Source organism: Aquila chrysaetos, chromosome 14 (assembly GCF_900496995.4).
Source record: "Aquila chrysaetos chrysaetos chromosome 14, bAquChr1.4, whole genome shotgun sequence".
Taxonomy (NCBI): Eukaryota; Metazoa; Chordata; class Aves; order Accipitriformes; family Accipitridae; genus Aquila; species Aquila chrysaetos.
The window spans coordinates 24,922,648-24,942,436 of record NC_044017.1 but is presented as its reverse complement, the minus strand read 5'-3'; the positions used below and the strand labels follow the sequence as shown (position 1 = coordinate 24,942,436).

At 35.1% G+C, this 19,789-nt stretch overlaps 1 protein-coding gene across 3 annotated transcripts in view; it reads left to right on the top strand.

Moving 5' to 3' along the window:
* The window catches only part of TDRD3 (tudor domain containing 3), a 110,767-nt gene that overhangs the window by 80,309 nt on the left and 10,669 nt on the right, over nucleotides 1-19,789 (top strand). For all 3 annotated transcript variants that reach the window (XM_030036464.2, XM_030036465.2, XM_041128676.1), the window contains 2 exons: nucleotides 2,339-3,177; nucleotides 5,143-5,268. In XM_030036464.2, coding sequence (XP_029892324.1) covers nucleotides 2,339-3,177; nucleotides 5,143-5,268 — 965 coding nt within the window. The remainder of the gene's footprint in view (nucleotides 1-2,338; nucleotides 3,178-5,142; nucleotides 5,269-19,789) is intronic.

The following is a 19,789-nucleotide window of genomic DNA, read 5'->3' as shown; positions in this document are numbered from 1 at the left end:
CATGAGAGTTTAGGTTGGGCATAGGAAGAGTGGAAGCCCAAGGATTTTACTACCAGAGGAGATGAGGTATAAATTAAGAATGTCATGAAGGAAGACTGTTAATTAATTAGGAAGATAAACCTTTCTAGACAACAGGAAATCTAGAAGATTGGTATGTATTATACAGAAGTGGGAAAGTATAATGAAGATGCTTACAGAAAAGTTACAGACATAAACCAAAGACAGCCAGTATTTTCATGTTCCATTTGTAAAGGAGAGATAAAGAGGTACTTTTAGACTTGAAGGATTTCATCTGGAAAAAAAAAAAAAATTGTGTTACAAGATTTGAAAAGAAAATGAGTATTTATGAAACTCTTGGTTCTTTCTGAGTAGTGTGTATTTACATATTCATGCATTAAAAACATTGGTTTCAAAGTAATAAATTTTGCAGTAAAATGTGTTTTTTATCAAGATTACAATCAAGCTAAGCCTCATGTATGCTCATGTCACTAAAAAAAAACCCCAAACCACTAGGTTATTTTACTCAAACCTTTTTGACTTCTAAAAGTTAGGGTAAATCAAGTGTATGTAAAAATAAAACTAGTTTCTTATTAGCCAATTTAGTCAATTAAATTGATAAAGATTCTGTGACCTATTAATAATAATATGATGCAAGGAAGTTTGTTTGTTTTTTTTTTTAAATCTAAAATTTACATTTTAATTTTAACTCTCACCATGTGACAAGTAATTATGAAAATTGATACATTTGTTGTCAGGTGTCAGCATTCATTGTTTCTAGTGGTAACATGTAAACTGGAGTTCTTAGTTTTTCCTTCCCACAGGAGCGTGTTCAGGGCCAGGCAGCACAGAGCCTGAGTGCGTAGTCCCACCAGGCCCGTGCACGCACACCGGACTATGCACACAATACATCTGTGGCCAACCGCCATGGATGGACGCGGGCAAGCGAATGACACCTTTGCGGGCACAAAATTGCTCATATAAACATGAATCACTCTAATGGGTTTGTGCTTTCCCTTTCGATCAGGTTCAAAGTCTGTTAGCAGCCCTCATACCCAGCCACCCACATGCACGCGCTCACACGGGTCTCTCCTGGCCCCTAGACCCTTGACCTCTGGTACCACCTCAGACGCCTCTTGTCCAACTTGCTGGCTAGTACAACCTGAAGTTCGCAGGAGGGTTGCACGAGCGTACTTACGTAGGTCTGTCCAGTATCTGAGCCCAGACCTGCGGTCTCCCTGGTAGGTGGCCTTCAGACCTGTGGTCTCTCTGGTATTCAGCTGCCAGGTCTTTCTTGTCTCACTTACCAGCTTATCCTGTCTCAAGTTCGCCAGCAGGTTTAAAAACATTTCCCCTCATGCACAGAATAGAGAACTTAATCACACAGAAGATTTTTAGAAATGAATTTGATACAGAGGTGAGACAGGCTACAGTGATCACTTGCAGGATTTGGCCTAGCAAGTGTATTGACCAGCAGCCTGCTTACTTGCAACTGTCCTGTTTAATCTCATTCCTTCTTTATTTTCTTATGCTTATTCCTCCTGGATTAATCTTGATCTTTCCTCTCCTTTGGTTCTTCATGTAAACATCCCATCAAAAATTCAATTTTTGCCTAAAAAATATAATTCCATAAAAAGTTTCACAGATCCCCACAATTCCCCTTCTGCGGAGCATCCCTTAGCAAGTTTGCTCTTCCTCATGAGATCCATGATCATCTTGTTTTTCTTCTCATCAGTTAGTTCTGGTTAAATCTCTTACAGGTAATGCTTGAGCAGTTCCTGTTACGGCTCATTGATCAGGGTCTCCAGAGTTGTCTGCTTTGTTACTATTCCTGTTATCTACGGTTTGTCAGCTGTGTTCATTTTATCACTTCTATTTCTTGCCTTTGTCTTTTATGCTGAATAGCTGTTAACTATTTTTACAGAAAGTTTCAATTCAGTTTAAAAGTATTGCTTTTTTCTCCTCATTTTCCTCCCTCTTCCTTTCTCCATGTTGGAATTCTATTTTTCTGTCTTAAATGGCTGTTATTCAAGTGAGTTACTGATGTCCATAGGGAGAATTGAGTAACCTCCTGGAAATTATGCCCACCTTTTCTCATACTGGTAGGTGGTTCAGTTCTAAGTACAGCCCAGAGTAGTGTATGTTTTCCAATAACTAGGAATTACCATTCAAATGTCTCTGCTAAATTTTCTGTGTACCATTTAATTTCTGTATCACAAAGGTAAATACTGCATACTTTTCTAAATGATACTGTTGCTTTACCAGTTAGGGTCTGAAACACTATTTCTAAAATACATTTGTGTGGATATGTTAATAATTGAAATAATTTTTTTCTTTGTAGAACCAAAATTGCAATTTCAGCCACCACATCAAGTACAGCACAAAGTTATGAATACAGAACAGAATGGCATCAAAGAGAATCATTCAAGACACATTTCTCGCAATGACATGAGACAACCAAGGAATGAGAAACCCCCTCGTTTTCAAAGGGATATTCAGAATTCAAGGCAGGCTTTGGAAAGTGGTGGCCTACCAAGAAACAGAGGTCCTGAAAGGCACAACTCTTTAGAACATTGGACAGATGAAAAAAATAAAAGTGACAGACATTATCCTAGAAATGATAGGCCAAAGGATTTAGGTTATTCCATAGCCACTCACCAGAGTGATATTACTTTCAAAAAAAGGGATAACAATATGCAAAACAGAGTAGGAAAAGGGGTGTCTTTTACAGAATTCAAGGAGAACTCTGCTGTTCAAGATACTACAGACAACAATAACCAGAAACGTGGGAAAAGGGAAAACCAAATACATAATTCTGAAAATTTTTGTGATAGGAAGGCACGAACAATAAGTAGTGAAGCCTTTATGGTAAAAAGTGAGCAACATTTTGGTGTTAACAATGATTACCAAAATCCTGGTAGAACTGATAATTTTAATGCTGTACCAAATGGAGATACTGAGCATCATCAGAAAGGAAGACGAGTAGGACCTATCAAATCATCAGGACCCACTACGATCCCGTGTTTTGATGATAAAATGTTGTATTACAACACCGGTCCCAAAAGGAGATCTGGGCCCATCAAACCAGAGAAAATATTAGAACCATCGATTCACATGGAATATGGAAAAAGTTGGAGACCAGGGGATGAATGTTTTGCTCTTTATTGGGAAGACAACAAGGTATGCCTTTGTCAAATGAGAAGTACCTCAAATTGTACCTTTATTGTTTTCTTACGTACATGTGGGAGATATAGCCCGCTAGCGCAGAGACACAGGCTTTGTTCATAGGTGCGTAGTGTGCTTCTTGGCTAGCTTCTTGTTCTATTTTTTTTATTATTTATGAGATGTCTCTTATATTCATTGCATGAAACTTTAAGTGCTTAAATTAAGTCATCTTGAAGGTGATTGTTTCTCTCATTTAGGTGGAATTTACGATGACTAAGCTCCTAACTGAAGCATTTGACTTAAGTGCTGATAATTTGAAAGGACGAATATGGAGCTAGGTGCCCGTATTCTTTTCCAAGGAACAAGAAACAGGATGCTGTGCTATCTAGAATACTCTGTAATGGTAGACGTGTAATGCCTTTTTCTAGAATAAGTCAGCATGCAACCTTTACTAGCGCAAGGGAAGATCAGAGTCTGCAGGAATGGGGCTGTTTGAAATAAAAGAGGGAGTTTTTCAATCATTACAGAAAGGAAACAGCAAAAGGCTTATTTTTTATTATCACTAGTAGACTATTAGCTGAAGAATTTGTGCAACAAATAAGTTATGCTGCATGATGGTTTTTGTTTTACTGATTTTTAAAGTTTAAATACTTCCTCTTCAGCTGTTTTTCCTATTAATAAGATTTCTCTTGCAGCAAGTCACTTTCCTTTCATCTTCTCCTTTGCTAAAAAAGTTTTTGATTATTTTCTTTGAATTTTTTATTACCTGTTCAGGAGTTTTCTGTCACTCTTCTTGGGTAGTTTCTTCAGGTTTTGACCCTTTCTGATAGTCTGAGAACTACCTTAGATATTATTGTTCTTTGAATAGGTTTTATTCCCACCATTTTCTGTCTTTTTGTTGTTGTTGTTGTTTATTTTTTGTTATTTTTTTAAGTTTTTTTCCTTTTTTTGTCTTTTTTTACAGGAAGTAGATAGTGTTAGCTCAGCAGCATGACTTTATTTTTCTCTCTTTTGTTTGTATGACTAAAACATGGTAAGGCATGCAAAATTTTTGGTAGTGGCAACTTATAGTGAGTTGACTCTCTGAAATAGGAGTGTGTAGCTTGGGTGGACGGATTAGTGAAATATAATGGCATATTATGGAATTGTCTCTTATTTTGAGAAGCATATTTGCATTACTGGGAGATGAGTTTTCGTAATTCTGGAAAGCATGAAACTTGCAAAATAAGTAGGTAGGAGGTAATCCCAGACTGTTACCTCAAAAGTATTCATCACATTAGAAGGGGGTTTTTTGAGGGTTATTGGTTTTTTAGGTACTTACAATAAATGCTGCCGCTCACATCGAGGACAATTTTGGAATGCATTGATAAAATACATACTGAGCTTAACCATGTTAGGAGGCAGTGATTTCTTTGTGTTCAGTAAGATAAAAGTGATTGAATATCTTGAAGAAAGCTGATCTGTGTTTGCATAAATGTCAAAAAATCAAGTTCTGTGTTTAGAAGAAGGACTTTCTGAAGGGACAGTTTTATCGTATTTCTATCATATTATGTATTAAAATAGGTATATATTAGTATGTACAGCATATGTGGCTTATGGGCATGGATACATGTATTTTAAGAAGTCTTACAGTTACACTTCTTTGTATACAACAGCATTTGTGTTAGTGATGAATTTGTTCTGCTTTCAGAGAAATGAAAACAAGTCTTTTAAATGTTCAGTCTAATTCCATAAGCTGCATATTTTCTTAATGAGTATTCTAAATACATTCTACCATGTCCTTGCAGTCTACCATGTTGAAGGTTAATATATTCGGTTTAATAGCTGCTACAAATCTTATTCAAAAAATAATACTGACTAAGACTAAAAATATATATATATACATATATACACACACACATATATATGAAAAGGTAGTTGTTAAACTGTTTGTGATATTTCAGGTAGTATTTTATGACCTTTGAAAATTTCTCTTTTAAGTTCTACCGGGCAGAAATTGAAGCTCTCCATTCTTCTGGGACAACTGCAGTTGTTAAATTCTGTGATTATGGAAATTATGAAGAGGTACTTCTCAGCAACATCAGGCCTGTTCATGCAGACACATGGGTATGTGATAACAAATTGTATTAAAAAATACAAACTACATAGTCTGTACAAAATATGTAACCCTTCAGAAACTAATGCCTACTCATGCAAAGAGTGCTAACTGCATGTGTAGAAAAATAGTTAAGTGAATACATGAACAAAATCTCAACTTTTAGTTGTCTATATGAAACTTCATAAAAGTGTATTATCATATGGTATTCTTCCTGTATAATAAATTTCAATTGTATTGTTTGAAAATAATTGACCTGTCAGCCAAACAGTTTTATGCATATTTTCTCTCTAAGAGTTGTTGCTTACTCTATTAAACACAGTTTTCTGTACGTTGTATGTTGTTCTGTAAAGGTTAGGAAACAGTCTTTTAAAATATATATTCTGAAGGTTTTTACTACGTGTGTATGTATGGCTAAAAATAGATATCTGTATCACTTTATTTTGTATCGTGATTTTATTCTTGTTTCAATGATTTCTTCTTTGCCAAATATTGTGGTGGAGGTGTATGCCTCGAAATCTGTTTTATGAGGTTTAGAACGTATTAGCCTTATGGAAGTTGGAAATTTCAAAAGGCTTTATTTGTTAATGTCATGGAAATAGAGGTACATTTTGATTTAAAAAAAAAAATCAGGAGTGCACAATTCTTTCCTGTTTACTCTTACTAGAAAAAGCTGCACAAAAAGTATTTGTATTTGTATATTGATTCCTTAATGATGAGTTGACTGTGCTTATTTTAATTTCTTAACTGTGGGTCATACAGCCATGTTACTACTGTTGCAGAGGCTGAACAGTCAAGTATTGTTTCCTGCCAGTGGTCTTTTAACTTGTGGTGTTGCCTGTAGATCTCAGATGCCCTTACGGCCTCTGAGATATCCTTTTCGTACTTAAAAAGATATCTGAAGCTCTTCTCAGCTGATGCACTGCTGTTTCTGGGAAAATTTATCCCCCCCTTCCCCCCCCCTTTTTTTTCCTTCTTTATATCCCATTAACTGAACTGTAAGGTGCTAGTTTCTTACTGTATGATTGTACTTATTTTGACCCTTTTTCTGGGTTAATTATCATCCTTTGTGCTTTTGATTACAATCTTGAGGAGTGGCTTTTATTTTACTTTAACCCTCTGAAAGTTAGCTCTCGCAGTCTAAGAACTTGGCCTGGTGTTAAGACTGAGTTGATCTAGTAGTGAGGTGCCAACCTGAAGCAGTGGTTATTCTTCCTGCCTCTTCTGCCTATCTCTGACCACATGTTCTTCCTCCTCCCTCTCCTCCCACGTTGGATCATCAGTCACGTAGCCACAGGATGAGTCGAATGAGATAGACCACTTTTTTGTTCCCCCCAGGTTGGTTTGTTTTATTTCAGAGTTAGTTTGTTAATGCTGACACAAGATGGTGCGACAATGGATGGAGAGGCAATTCTGCCACTGAAGTAGCATAGTCCTAACGTCATGCTGCATCCTGATCTAGTCATTGAGGCTTCCTCAGTTGTTACTGGGGAGAAATAAGGATTTTCCAAGGATTTCCAGTCCATTCAGGAATGAAAGATACCTTTCTCAAGGTTCTTTTTTCTCTCAAGGGAGCCTAGGTGAATGGCGTAAACTTAAACAACTAAATTTAGATCATTATAGTTATATAAGATAAATGCCAACCAACATCTTCACAGTAAACAAAATTTTTATGGTTTCTTTCCAAGGTTTTACTGTGTTGTTTCTAAAAAGTCCTTGTACCTATAGGATTTTTGCAGAAAGTTGATTAGGACCTTGCTTTTCACTTTTTTGTGTTTGGATGCTAACTCTAGTCCTTATTATGCATTTGCAGTTCTTAATCACCCATTGGAGTCATGCTCTGATACTCAGGTTTGTCTTTTAAGCTGAACACTGTTGGTCACTTTTCTTTGTCTCAGTGTTCATATTAATATATCAATCTAGAAAGCACACGCAAATGCAAAATGAATTTCTCATGCCGCTTAATACTTAATTCTTTGTCATAAGATTTAAGTAACTTTGTGATACTTCCTTTTTAAAAGAGAACAAAACATTTTAAACTGACTTCAATAATTACTTTTCTTTCACTGATCAATATTATCAGGAAGAATGAACTTGTTTTATTAGAATTGTTATGCTGAGTTCTATTTCAGTCTTTCCAGGTAATTTCCAGATAGCTAAGTCTTTCTTAGCCGTCTGTACTCCAAGACTTGTTACTAATGTAGAAATATACTGTACGTGAGTTCTGATGTCCTAATATTGCCAGTTTTTCAGACTCGTTTTTGGAAGAGTTGTTGGTATTTAGAAAAGATTTAGTGAATTGAATTAAAGGCATAAACTTAGTCTATATGTTAGAATCAATTATTCTTTACCGTTTTCTCCAGCACACTTTTTGGTACTCATGTGCTGAATTCAAATTTTTTTCCCCAACAAATATAAACTGGTGAAAGTATACTACTGGGAGGAAGGAAAAAAAAAAGGCAAAAAGTTGCTCAACTAGTGACTTGAAAAAACAGCCAAAATATCACAGTGACCTTATTTTGATGACATGACCTATTGCTTAAGCACCTGAGGTTCTGGTCTACTTTTGCAACCTTCATAATTATCAAAAATAGTAAATTAATGGAAATTCTTTACGTTGTTAGTAGGTTTAAAATAAATTTTGTGTCACCCCCTGCTAGTTAACATTCTGTTCTCTATTCTTGCTGTCTAATACTGAACTGTACTGCATTAGTACAAGTTTTGTGGGTTTGGTGGTTTTTGTTTGGGTTTTGTTGTTGTTGTTTGATTTTTTTTTTTTTTTTTTTTTTTTTTTTCCTTGACTGTAGATCAAACCTGCCTGATATTCTCAGGATACATTGTGCTTTCCACTTTAATGGAAAAAGTGTTACTAGATGATCTTAAGACTCCTTGATAATTGATTGTATACTGTCCATCACCCAGTTTGCCCTGAGTCCTTGTAAGTTTTAAGTCCCTCTGACACGTAACATGCTGCTATTTATCTTTCTGATGGCTAGAACTGTAGAAGATAAAGCTGTGTTTTACATAAGATAAATCAAAAACCTAGTGGGGAATTTTTTTTTTCAATAATCACATACAATACCCATATAAATATAAGTAAGAACACTAAAACTGTTTGGGTTTTTTTTCCTTAGTGCTTGCAAAATATGTCTTAGGTATGCAATTCATAGATATTTTTAATAATAAAATTACTTTTGGATTCCACTGTTTTAGAGTTCTTCTAAGTACTTGTATGTAACACTACAACACTGTATCCTTCTATTTCCCTCAATGTAGCAGGGGTCACTTAATGAAAATATTATAATCCCAGTGAAAAAATTCACTGAAAAGCCATTGTAGAAATAAGAACTGCTTGTTTTTCTTGTAAAATATATAAGATTACACTAGTAACTGAAAAGCATGGAACGTTAAGGGCCTTCCTGACTCACTTAATAGTTTGTTCTGTGGAAAAAAAAAATTAAATAAAGGCAAGATAATACTTTAAACTTCAAGTCTTAATTTTATTCTCTAACTTGCAGGATTTTTTTTCCTTAATAAATTATGAAAATGTGTAGCCTAAGTGCTTACCTTGTGACATTTTTCCCCAAAGCCTAGTACTGGCTTTCCCTTTTCCATTCTGCATTTCCATGGTCATGTGACAGGCCTTGTTCCACCATTTATACTACGATTGCCCTTCTTCTTTTGCTTTTTTTTTTATTATATGAAAGAAATAAAGATTGTAGTCTTCCCACCTGTATATGTTATGGCCTTATTCTGATTGCTCTCAAAACAAGCTGGAATTCATATGAACTCTTTGCTTACAGTAATTCACTTAAAAATACTAGTATGAAGTGAAGTCTGTAGTTTAGCGTAGTTTCCAGTTCCTGAATCTTGCACTGTATTTCTGCCTAAAGAGGTAAGAAGGCAAAAATTATTATTAAGGTATGTATAATCCTAGTTCTTGTATAACTTGTTTTGTTCCGTGGAGACTGAAAATGCACTTTGCAGCTTTCCTCAAGTCATTCCTTCAGTAAAGAATGAGTTGAGGAAAGAAAATAGCAAAGGGTCTTGGATTACAGTTAATTCATGCCAGCAGGCATTTGAGAGCTCAGATTTGGTAACGTTGTGTCTTGTACCTCACAGAGCTCTAAGAGCTTCTACAGCTGTTGAATTATATTAAATCAAACTGTAATTCAGGGCTTCCCCTGTTTCAGGTAAGTAAAGAAGTAAACTCCTGTGAGTTTTCTGAAGGTGTTCGAACCTCTCTCCAGCAATGTAAAGAGCATCACTGAAAACCACTAAATGGTAAAGGCTTACAGCTGCCTCTTTAAGCTGGAGAAAACTTTTGCCTATCTGTTTTATCGAGGGTTTGAACTCATTCCAGTGTCTTGATTTACAGCAGGCAAATACTTACATGAAGAATTGGGTGCCATTTCTTTATAGCTCTTTGGCTTGGACAGCCTTGGCATCACACTGTGATCTTTTTGTGTTGTGCGTCAAGCAGGAAGTCTTTCCCATTGAATAGTTAAGTAGGTGCAGTAGATAAATGTGTCTTGGCTGGATCGCTTATCTAGCTTCTGTCCTCATTGACTATACTAAAAACAAGGCTGTTAAAAGATAATTGTACAGCCTACTACCAGTTCTAAGATTGCTGTAGAAAAAATGTCCCTAAATAGTTGCATCAGACAAGAATTTGATGGCTTTAGTTCTTTGACTTGCGTACTGTTAGGAGAATCTGTAGAATAATTTTACAGTTCATAATTACTTATTGACTAAATGTATTAAATGAAGGCAGAGTTTTTTGGACTACCCTTCTTCCTGAGTGGTGGTGCATATTTAATTAATTTTAATCTAAAAAGTTACTAGTGTGGATTTAGTTTCCACAAAAGGCTGTCTTTCTGCTTCATTAAAACACTTCAGATTTAGGCAGTTATTTTGTTGGGATGTGCCTCATTTTCCATCTCACCAATATGTGGTGCTTTCAGTTGCCTCTGTCCTGCCAGGCTGAAAAATTACTTTTCTTAGTCTATCCTAAACTTTTTTTAAATTTTCTTATCAGAGACTTTTTTTACTTACTGGAAATGTTGCCTTAAATGCCATCACATCTTTTGCAGAGCGTTGTCATACATGCCTTTACCCAGAATTAACCTTCAGGTTCTGTCAGGATAATTCTTTATGTACTTTATTTCCCCAGCCTTCTTTTAAGAGGCAGTATTTAGAGACAAGTGTTGTGCAAAGCATTTATCCTGATAAACTACTAGTAAGTATTTTTCTTTAGCAGCTCTGTCCTCTGAGAAACTACATAGTTTTTCAGACTTTAGCTTGGTGTATCCATGTTGGAATACAGACAGATGATCACAGCTTAACTATTCCTCTGAAAGTTACTGGCCCTTAGCTGAAATGTAATAACTGACATTTAAAGGTGGTTAAGGAACTGCATTTTACTTTTTAATAAACTAAAAGCAGTCAAATTTCAGTCGAGAGGAGGTAATTTATACTAAGCGGGCATAAGATAATGGCTTTCAATTTTCTGTCTGTATCATTAGGCATTGCAAAATATGTTTGAGTCTTCTGCTTGAGCATTTCATATTCATCAGACTTTGAAATATCGTTGCAAATTATTGCCAGCTGTACAAATCAGAGTAGGGACACATTCTTCTTGGCATTTGTAGTTATTGAAAAAAGTGGTGACAGTTAAAGCAGGATACTTGGAGCATTACACTGTTCTTCTCCCTCCCCCCACCCCCTTGTTATTAAATATAATTGCATATGATGATGATTCATTATTTGGAGACTGCATATGGGCTTCTTAGGTTGTTTATTTTGAGAGGGACTGTTCCTCACTTAAACACCTTCCTTTAAAGTGACTTGCAATTTTGTTTTGTGGTAGCATAGCTTAACCTGTTTTAAGTATTGTGTTTGATCCTGCTGTCATGTGATGAAAGTTCTTCAGATTCTTGTTCTGAGACTTCTGAAGGATTTTATGTTCTGATTTCTCTGTATTGCGTGTGTTGAGGTTGAACATGTTGCGTATGTAAAAGAAGTTTGATGTGTAAAAATGTCTGGACTATTCCTGCCATCACCATTTCTCTTCTGATTTCCCTGTCTCCTTCACATTTCAGTGTTGTGAGTTTGTCCATATTTAATAGATTAATTCAAAGGATTTTAATTAAAGAGGAAACTGGAGTAATAGGTGTAGTATTCCTGACTGGTTGCTTTCTAGGGGAGAGAGACACGATACTGTTGGCTTGGTATTGCAGAAGAAAAGCTATGACAAACCTAATTTGTAGTGGGGTATGTGTTTATGATTCCCGATCTTACTCCTTCTTATGTATACAGCGCCTGTTGAATAGACACATTGTTTAATGCACTGAAGTTTCTTTGTACAGGGATGGTTAATGTCTGGAATGCTTGGGTTTATTTTCCTTGTTTGACTTGCAAGTGTTATCAGTAATAGTATCTGTAAACAAGAAATCTTCTATAATGTAAGAGCTAAAAAAAAAAAGTTGACTGTGAAGGCAATTTTTTGCAGAAAGGTGATTTGTTTTTTCTTCCTAAATGTTAAAGCACATGAAATTACTCCTTTTGGTTTTGTTTGTTTGAGTTTTTTTGGGGGGTGGGGGGGTGGGTTGTGGTTTGGTTTTGGGTTTGGTTTTTTTTGTTGGTTTTTTTTTTTTTTTTTTTTGAGAAGTGTTTTTCTGCTTCTGTTGGCTTATTTTTGTAGAGTAAATTTTGTAAGGTTTGTAACAATGACAAGGACTCTACTCATGGTTTATTTTCTTCATATTAATAATGTCATTTGCAGGTTTCATGTCCCAAGAGAGACAATTATAGACTACTATTAAATGAGCGCATGTGGATGTCTGAGCTAGACATAATTGTTCATGTTGTCAAAGAATAGCAGCAATTAATCAGATTTTCTCAGAATACCTTTAGAGAGCATAAACAGAAGAGGAAATGTTTTGGTCTTGACATCTTTCCTACAAAATTTGCTTGCCTTCTCAGAACTTGGTTGGTATATCTAGATTTTTCAAAGTTTTAGAGAAGTAGTATTTGCTTCAGCCATATGCAAAGCATTTAATATATTTGCTACGTTAGTTAAGATGCATTTTTTAATAAGTATAAAACTTGACTAATTATTCTAATTTACTGGGGGGGGTGGTAGACTGTCAAAGATTTTGACATTAATTCCATATTCCTTTTAAAAATTAAGTGTGATGTTGAAGAGCTCTTTGCCAAAGCAGAATGCCTGTTTCTCTAATGAGAGCAAGAGTTAGTTAACAAGAAAGCAATAAATATGTGATGGCTATATAGAGGGTTTTTTTCCATGTTTTGTGCATTTATTGTGTATGGCCAACATACCGAACTTCAAAACATCATTGGATCTTCTAACTTGGGACATGCTATCATGCAGGAAGACATCAGGGAATATCTTCATTGCTCAGAAAGATTGTTCCAGATTCTCCTATGCTTATCTAGCACATTTATTGGTGGTCTTTTCTTTTTGTTTTTGTTCTTTCACTACCCTATATTCACTAAGTATTTCCAGTAGTACCTAGTTGGAAATGTTATTTCTGACTTCTTACTGGAAATCTTGGGAGCTTATTTTATGCAGGTTCATTTCAGTAGATAGGAAATACTTTGCTGAAAAGGTTTGTGTAGTTATGTCATAGTATCCTGTTTCCTTTTTTTAATTTGTTCCTTGTGTTGATCTGTTTCCTGATCTGGGCTTTTTTGTTCTTTTTCCACATTGTATTTGCTCATATAGGACTTGTACCGTGGGTCACATGGCATATAGGAGAAAATGAAAACAGTGGTGTTTAGCTGTTGCAGTAATCTTTGTTCCTTTCCTGACAGAGCTCCCTCAGTGTACCTTTTCACTCTAGGACAGTGATGATGAACCTTCTTGAGTGCTAAGGCTGAAAGTAGAATTTTACAAGATATTGGATGCAGACTTGGTGGGGCTTCTCTTCTTGCTTGCTTTCTTTCTTCACCCATGCCAGTCTCGCTTCTCTTCCCTGTGCACATAATCAGCCTCCTTTCGATGTCTGACACCCATTAGGTTACGTCAACAGTCCTCACTGCTGGGCGTTGTGAGGCCCAGCCATTGGAAATTGCATCATAAGTCATAGAATTCCGTCATTGCTGTCCAGGAAGAGGAGAGAAGTTGAGTCGCCAGTGAGAGACTTGAGTCTCCCATGAGTTCCAGGCCCGTTAAAGGTGGGAGCTACTCAACAAAGGTTGATCTCTCGACCTGGAAAAGGACTTCCTTCCATATCAAGGAGAGAAATTATCTTTTTTTTATGGGGCTATTCTGAGTTGCTTCATGGGCAGTTTCACTTTTAAGACTTTCTTAAATTGCTGTGTGCCTGCACCACCTGTAAGCAGTTTGTTTTGTTTTGTTTTATTTTAATTAGGAGTTGGGATATATTTTTTTGTTTAAAATTTTTCTTTATATTTCCTTAAATACCTTTTACTACACTTCACTTTCAAAAATTTTTGTGCAGTTGGTCATTCACAGGTGAAATAACGTAGATGTTTTATTTACTGGATATACACAATGTGTGTTTGACTTTGAGGATTTGTATGCCAAATTTTGTCATGGGTGGGTGTGTGTACACAGCATTCTGTTTCACCTAAAATGTCACCAAAACTCACTGCTTTCCTGTTTAGGTTTTGATAATGGTTTTGTGACCTAACAGCAAAGCATTAGATAATTTCTCACAGTATCACTTAGCATTTCCATTCTGAAATTTTTGTTGGCAGAATTTTCTGATTACATACTAAAATAAGTCCAGCAATACAGCAAATACTTTTTTTTCCCCTGTATGGAAGTGTATGGTTTTGCTTATGAGTGCACTTAGTGCAAAGAAACTGAATGCTGATTTTTTTTTTTTTTTTCAAGTCTATGCAAGTATTCTGTTTCGCTATATGTTTAGGACTGTGTCTGTATTACCAGCGTAAACTAGACCTTTCCAGAGGTCTTCATTCAACTTGATGTTCTGAAAAACTGGATGAATACTTTATTTATTCAAAAAGAAAAACAACAAAATGTTGGGGAGAGGAAAGGGCTGACAGTTAGTTGTATGTGGGAGGAGGGATGGAGAGGGACCCTTAATTTGCTGCTCTTTTCCGAAAACTGGCACAATTACTCCTTATAGTAACATTACTCCTTATGGCACATAACTCCTCATGGTGGTTACTGTTACTGATTTCATGTTGTTAAATTTATGTGTTTTGTTGAAAATGCTGCTACTTCCAGTTTGTGGCCGCCTTCTTGCTGAATTGAGAAAACTCGATCTGTCATCTGGTTGAGTGTTATTTATATAGCAGATCTCACTTCAGTGTATCTACTTGTCTTTTAGAAATTATTGAAAATAAACCTTTAAATATTTATAGTTCGATATTGATACTACTCAATGTGAAGAAGCTTTTACTAATAGAAGGGATGTGGTGTGAATGGCTTAAATATGTATTTCTAAGGAACTTCTGAAATTAATTACTTTTTTCTGTATTGAGAACATAGTAACAACTTGCAGGAGAGTATGTTTGTTTGAAGCACAAACCTCACAGGAAGAGTTGCACGTTTATTTTAATATGTGCCACAGGGAGTGACTGCAAATATGAATAACCTGTGCAATACCCTTAAGGGGAACAGATAAGCTAGCAAAATGTCTGTGGGATAATCATGCCCCAGGCTTACATTATCCTAGTTTTATGGAAATGTAATTGGAATGTAGTCGTTTAGAAAACAAATGAGTGCTTTGTTTTCAGAGTTGAAGAAAAGCAATGAAGTACAAAGAAATGTCTGATTCCAAGTTAACTGTTATGTTGCTTTTAGTGGTCTCAGATTTAAGTATGTAATTCTTTCCTTGTCCATCCATCTATTTTCCATTTCTTCATGTTTTTGTGAAGAATCTAGAAATTTTCTGTCACTTGGTATCTAATGTTTATTGCTTCGCTCAAAATGCAGGATGTTTATTGTTTTAGCGGAATCATTTAAAAATCAGCTGTGTTGGAAGCTTGGCTGTTTTTGTCACAACTTCTAGTTTTCAGCAGAGGAAAAACGAGATAAATCTAATTTAAAATGTTAATAGTATATTTCCATTTTTTCAGGGTTACTGAATCATTTATTATAAATTTAGTATCTTAAATTAATAAGGCTTTAGTTGATAAATTGCTGGCCCTGAAGAATGCTTTGTAGAATTTTACAAAAAACTGGCCAGGAAAATGTAAAATTATTTGACTTCTGATGTTTGGATAGTGAAAGCCAACAGAAAAGACTTATTAATTTACTTCTGATGCTAAAGAAGAAACTGGTTGGGGAAGGATCATCTTGTAATTTTCATTTTGAAAATGAAAAAGCAATAGATGTTATGGTGTAGCTCCATACCAGCTAGTTTTACGTACCATAGTTACATTTACTTGTGGCTGGTGTGTGTTCAGTGGAGACACAGACATACCATTATAAGGATCAGTTCCTTTTTCTAAGTGTAACTAAGGGAAACAAATGGTTTGTATATGTTTTGGTGGTTTTGTTGGGTTTTTTAAATGATATTACAGCAAGTTTATTTTAATAAATTGTCAGTAGCTTTTGAATTTGACTACTCCTGAATTAGGGAAACCATTAACTGAGTTTCTCTGTTGCGTAAAAGGCTTTGTACTGAGCTTTAAAGTGGAATGCAGTGTTTTATTTATATAATACATCAAAATCTCATACAATTTGAGAAACACTAGAAGAGAGAAGGATGGCACTAGTATAGTAGGTTAAAATGTTATATAAATGGGTAGGAATTATTCTGGCTGCATATAGAATGGCAACAAACGATAATTGTATAGTTACAGTTCAAAGTCTCAGGAGTTTTTAGTAAATCATACAATACCATACAGCAAGTCAATTGCTATTTCTGTCACCACTGTCTTATATTGTACAGTATAATATAATATTTTACTGTAGTGAAGCTAAAGCTAAAAGTTTCAGCAAAGCTATTGATGGCTTTGATGTAAAAGTCAAATCAGAATTACATATGGAGAACTATACATGTAGTATATACATATTTATACACATGTATGTCATCTGCACTAATTATCTAATGCTTGTAATGTTCCATATGTAGCTAGATGCTTATGGGGTTGTGACTTTCAAGTAGGAGAAGAACATGTATACTCTACAAATCCTTTAGAGTTGTTTATCCTGTTTATCCTTTACAGGCAGAAAATAGTGCCAATGTATCGATGTAGTCGGTAAGAAATATCTTTGAAGTCCTATGTAGTCCCTACTGCCGATGGATTTGAGCTTCTTATTGGAAGCGGCCAAAGTCAAATTTCCTCAGGCATGTACTATTAGAAAAAAATTAAAATTAGATTGAAATAAAAGTTCTTCATAAAATTTACTTTAAAATGAAAATCTTTTCTTTTTGATCAGACCTTACAGATGCTTACCAATTCAGGATAAAAGTATTGCTTTTAAAAAAAATTCATTTAGACAATAAGGCCAAACGTTTCCAATGTATGTGATCCTTTCATTTTCTTCCTGTTTTGTTGTTTGTTGATGTTGGTTTAGAACAATGCAACTGTTTCCATACATTACAGTAGATCCTGGTTAGTCTATTGATTAAATATCCTGTAGTTCACCAACTTGATCATTGTATCCAGAAGCAAACACTAAAACAGTACTTTCTCAATGTGAGAGAGAAAAATTTGAAAAAGCATGTGTAAACATTTTCTTTCTATTTGGGGATTTTTGTTTTGCATTTATTTGAATAATTTAAAGATTTATTCTTGGTGTTCTATAGGTTTTCTATATGCTTTTCTAAGAATAGTCTAAATATCAAAAATTTTCTCATCCAAACTGGAAGATAAAGTGCTTATTTTAGCTCTTTCTTTGTCACCTCAGTAAAATATATCTGGATACCTAGAAATATGTATATGGAGAAAGACAGAGATAGAGACAATGGGAAAGGATGAAAGAAAGAATGTAGCTTGAATGTCATTGTTCTGGTTTTGTGAGTTAGAAAATGCATGATTTTTTTCCCTTTCATTCATTATTCAAGAATGAGGAAATACCTGATTCTTTATTTTTGAATTGTCTTTGCCTTCCTCTCACTTTATTTTCACAAGTGCCATGTAAAGTTACCAGTTCTATTCGAAGTTAATGGGTTTGGTCTTTAGGATAGTTTAAAGTTAATTAGAAATCTGGACAATATTTTAAGTTCTAATTTTGCTTACAATCCATGCAATTACTTTAAATTTAAAAAACTATCATGCTGTTTAAGTTTTAAAAAATCGGAGGAGGTCATGTTTACTAAGAGAAGTAAAACCATAAAACGTAGAACCAATGAACTCTATACTATAAAAATGTTTCTGCATTAGAAGGATATGGATGATAGTGGGGGTTAACTTAAAAATGAAAAAGTCCTGCATAGGTTTTGTTTTAACTCTCTGTGTTTAAATAGTAACTTAGGGACCGCTCTCTGACATGCACGCACACAGACATGCACACACTCTGATAAGAAGCTGTAAGTTTCACTTCAGCTCATAAGTCATTATCCTCCTCAGATATAACTTTTAATTGTTCTTAATTAATTGCTTCTAATGTCAAAATCTGTTTCACACACCCGTAACATTTGAATGAGGGCAATCTAATAGCACATTCCGTAAGATTATTTTAATGGGAAAAGAATTTGAGTGACTTAGGAGTATGATTTCATGGACTGAGCGGATGACCGGCTGTCAGCTCTGAGAGAAGGAAGCAGTTCTTCCTCCCTAATCCTGACCATCCTGCCTTTTGAACCTGCATTAGTTAAAGCTTGCAGCTCTACATCTGAACAAGACAGGGAAAGGAAAAGTGGAAAGAAGAGTGATGGAAAAAGGTGCAGGTGAAGAGAAAGGAAAACAGTTTCAGCAGTAGCAAGACATTACATTTATGGAACTGTCTATGGCACTACAGCCTACATGTCAGAATTAAGTTGTAAATTTACGACTGTCACATAGTTGATTCCTTTGTTTAGTTACAAAAGACTTAATTGTAGCGGGCTAATACACTTCAAAAGGTCCAGGCAAGAGTTAAGTAACAATAATAATAGTGTATCTTATACTTAAGATTCTAAATGGTATATTAAAAGGTTAATTTTAAAAAAAGCTTTATCATGATTACATTATAAATTTTTTTTTAAAAGTAACATTTTTGATTGATATCTTCACAATTAGTAATGTGTACTTTTAGTCATCAGTGATACATTACTGCAGTGCCTTACATGATATGTGTGAGCATATTTACAGTTTTTCTATAAATGTAATGCTACCCTGACTCCTTTAAAGGCACATTAATAGGGCTAAGAGTTTATATTAATTATCTGACAGCAGTGAGGGGTCAGCTCTGTGCAGGTCTAGCAGTATAACCTTGGATCCCACTTGTCCTTCTCACTCATAATTTAACTCAGAAATTTCTATGGCTGTAGGCCCAGTCTAATATAGATGTGTTGTGTACTGTGAAAAGAAAAAAAATTGTGAGCATCTGCGGGCTCACAAAGATTAGTCTGAGAAGATTACTCTGTGAAAGGAACTGGTATTTTAAGTAACAAGCATAACTTGCAAAGAAAATTGATCAAGAGCAAATATGTTGAATTATTCTGTAATAGACACTTGAAAAATGCTCTTTTCACAAAGTCAGTACTTGGTTAAGATCCTTGAAAAATCTACATTAGCAGTAGTTTCTCTTTTACTTGGAATTTTCACACCTCATTTGATAGTAATTTTTGAAATTATGCCCTAAAGCCACTCTAAGATCGTATAACTTAAAACTTGTGCTTTTATTAAATGACAAAAACTATTTTTTTCACAAAATCCTGTTTTCATTTGTAGTTGTTATGGAGTTCTAAGAATCCATTTAAGTATTCAGATAAAGTAAAAGTTTAAGGGAATACTGTAGACACTTTAGCCAATGCTTTTTCCCTTACAAACACAGGGTGTGTAATATATTGCAACTTAATATTTAAGTTTAGCTTTTTCTAGGAAACTTGTGAATTTTTCAGTATGGCCGAATTGTGGTTCGGTTTTCTGTTTGGTTTCTTTTTTTGATACATCTGGAAAATCTTACAGGCTATTTTCAATTGATACAAGCACAGGTAAGTAGAAAATGCAAAAATCAAAGATTAAAGTACTCGGGGAGATCAACACTGGATGATTAGGCAAAAGAAGCAAGTTTTGAGAAAGCAATTTAACCAGCAAAACAAGAGATCACTTGGTGTGTTAACAGCAGGAGACAGTTGTTGCCAGCATAGTGGGCAATGGAAAGAGGCATTAAATCTGGACTGGGAAATGGGAGTTGAAATACACATGAAAGAAAAATTCATTTTGCGAGGAAGCCAACACTCTTTCTTTGTACCGAGTCCAGCAAGTTTTCCATGCATTGAGTATGTGGGCGAAGTTAAAACTACAGCTTAAACTGAAGCAGTGGTTTGACATTACAGAAATGGAAAAATGTCTTCTGCTTGCTTTGCCTTCTGTCTCTTCTTTGTCCCATGCGTCCTGGCCCCACACTGCTCCTTCATG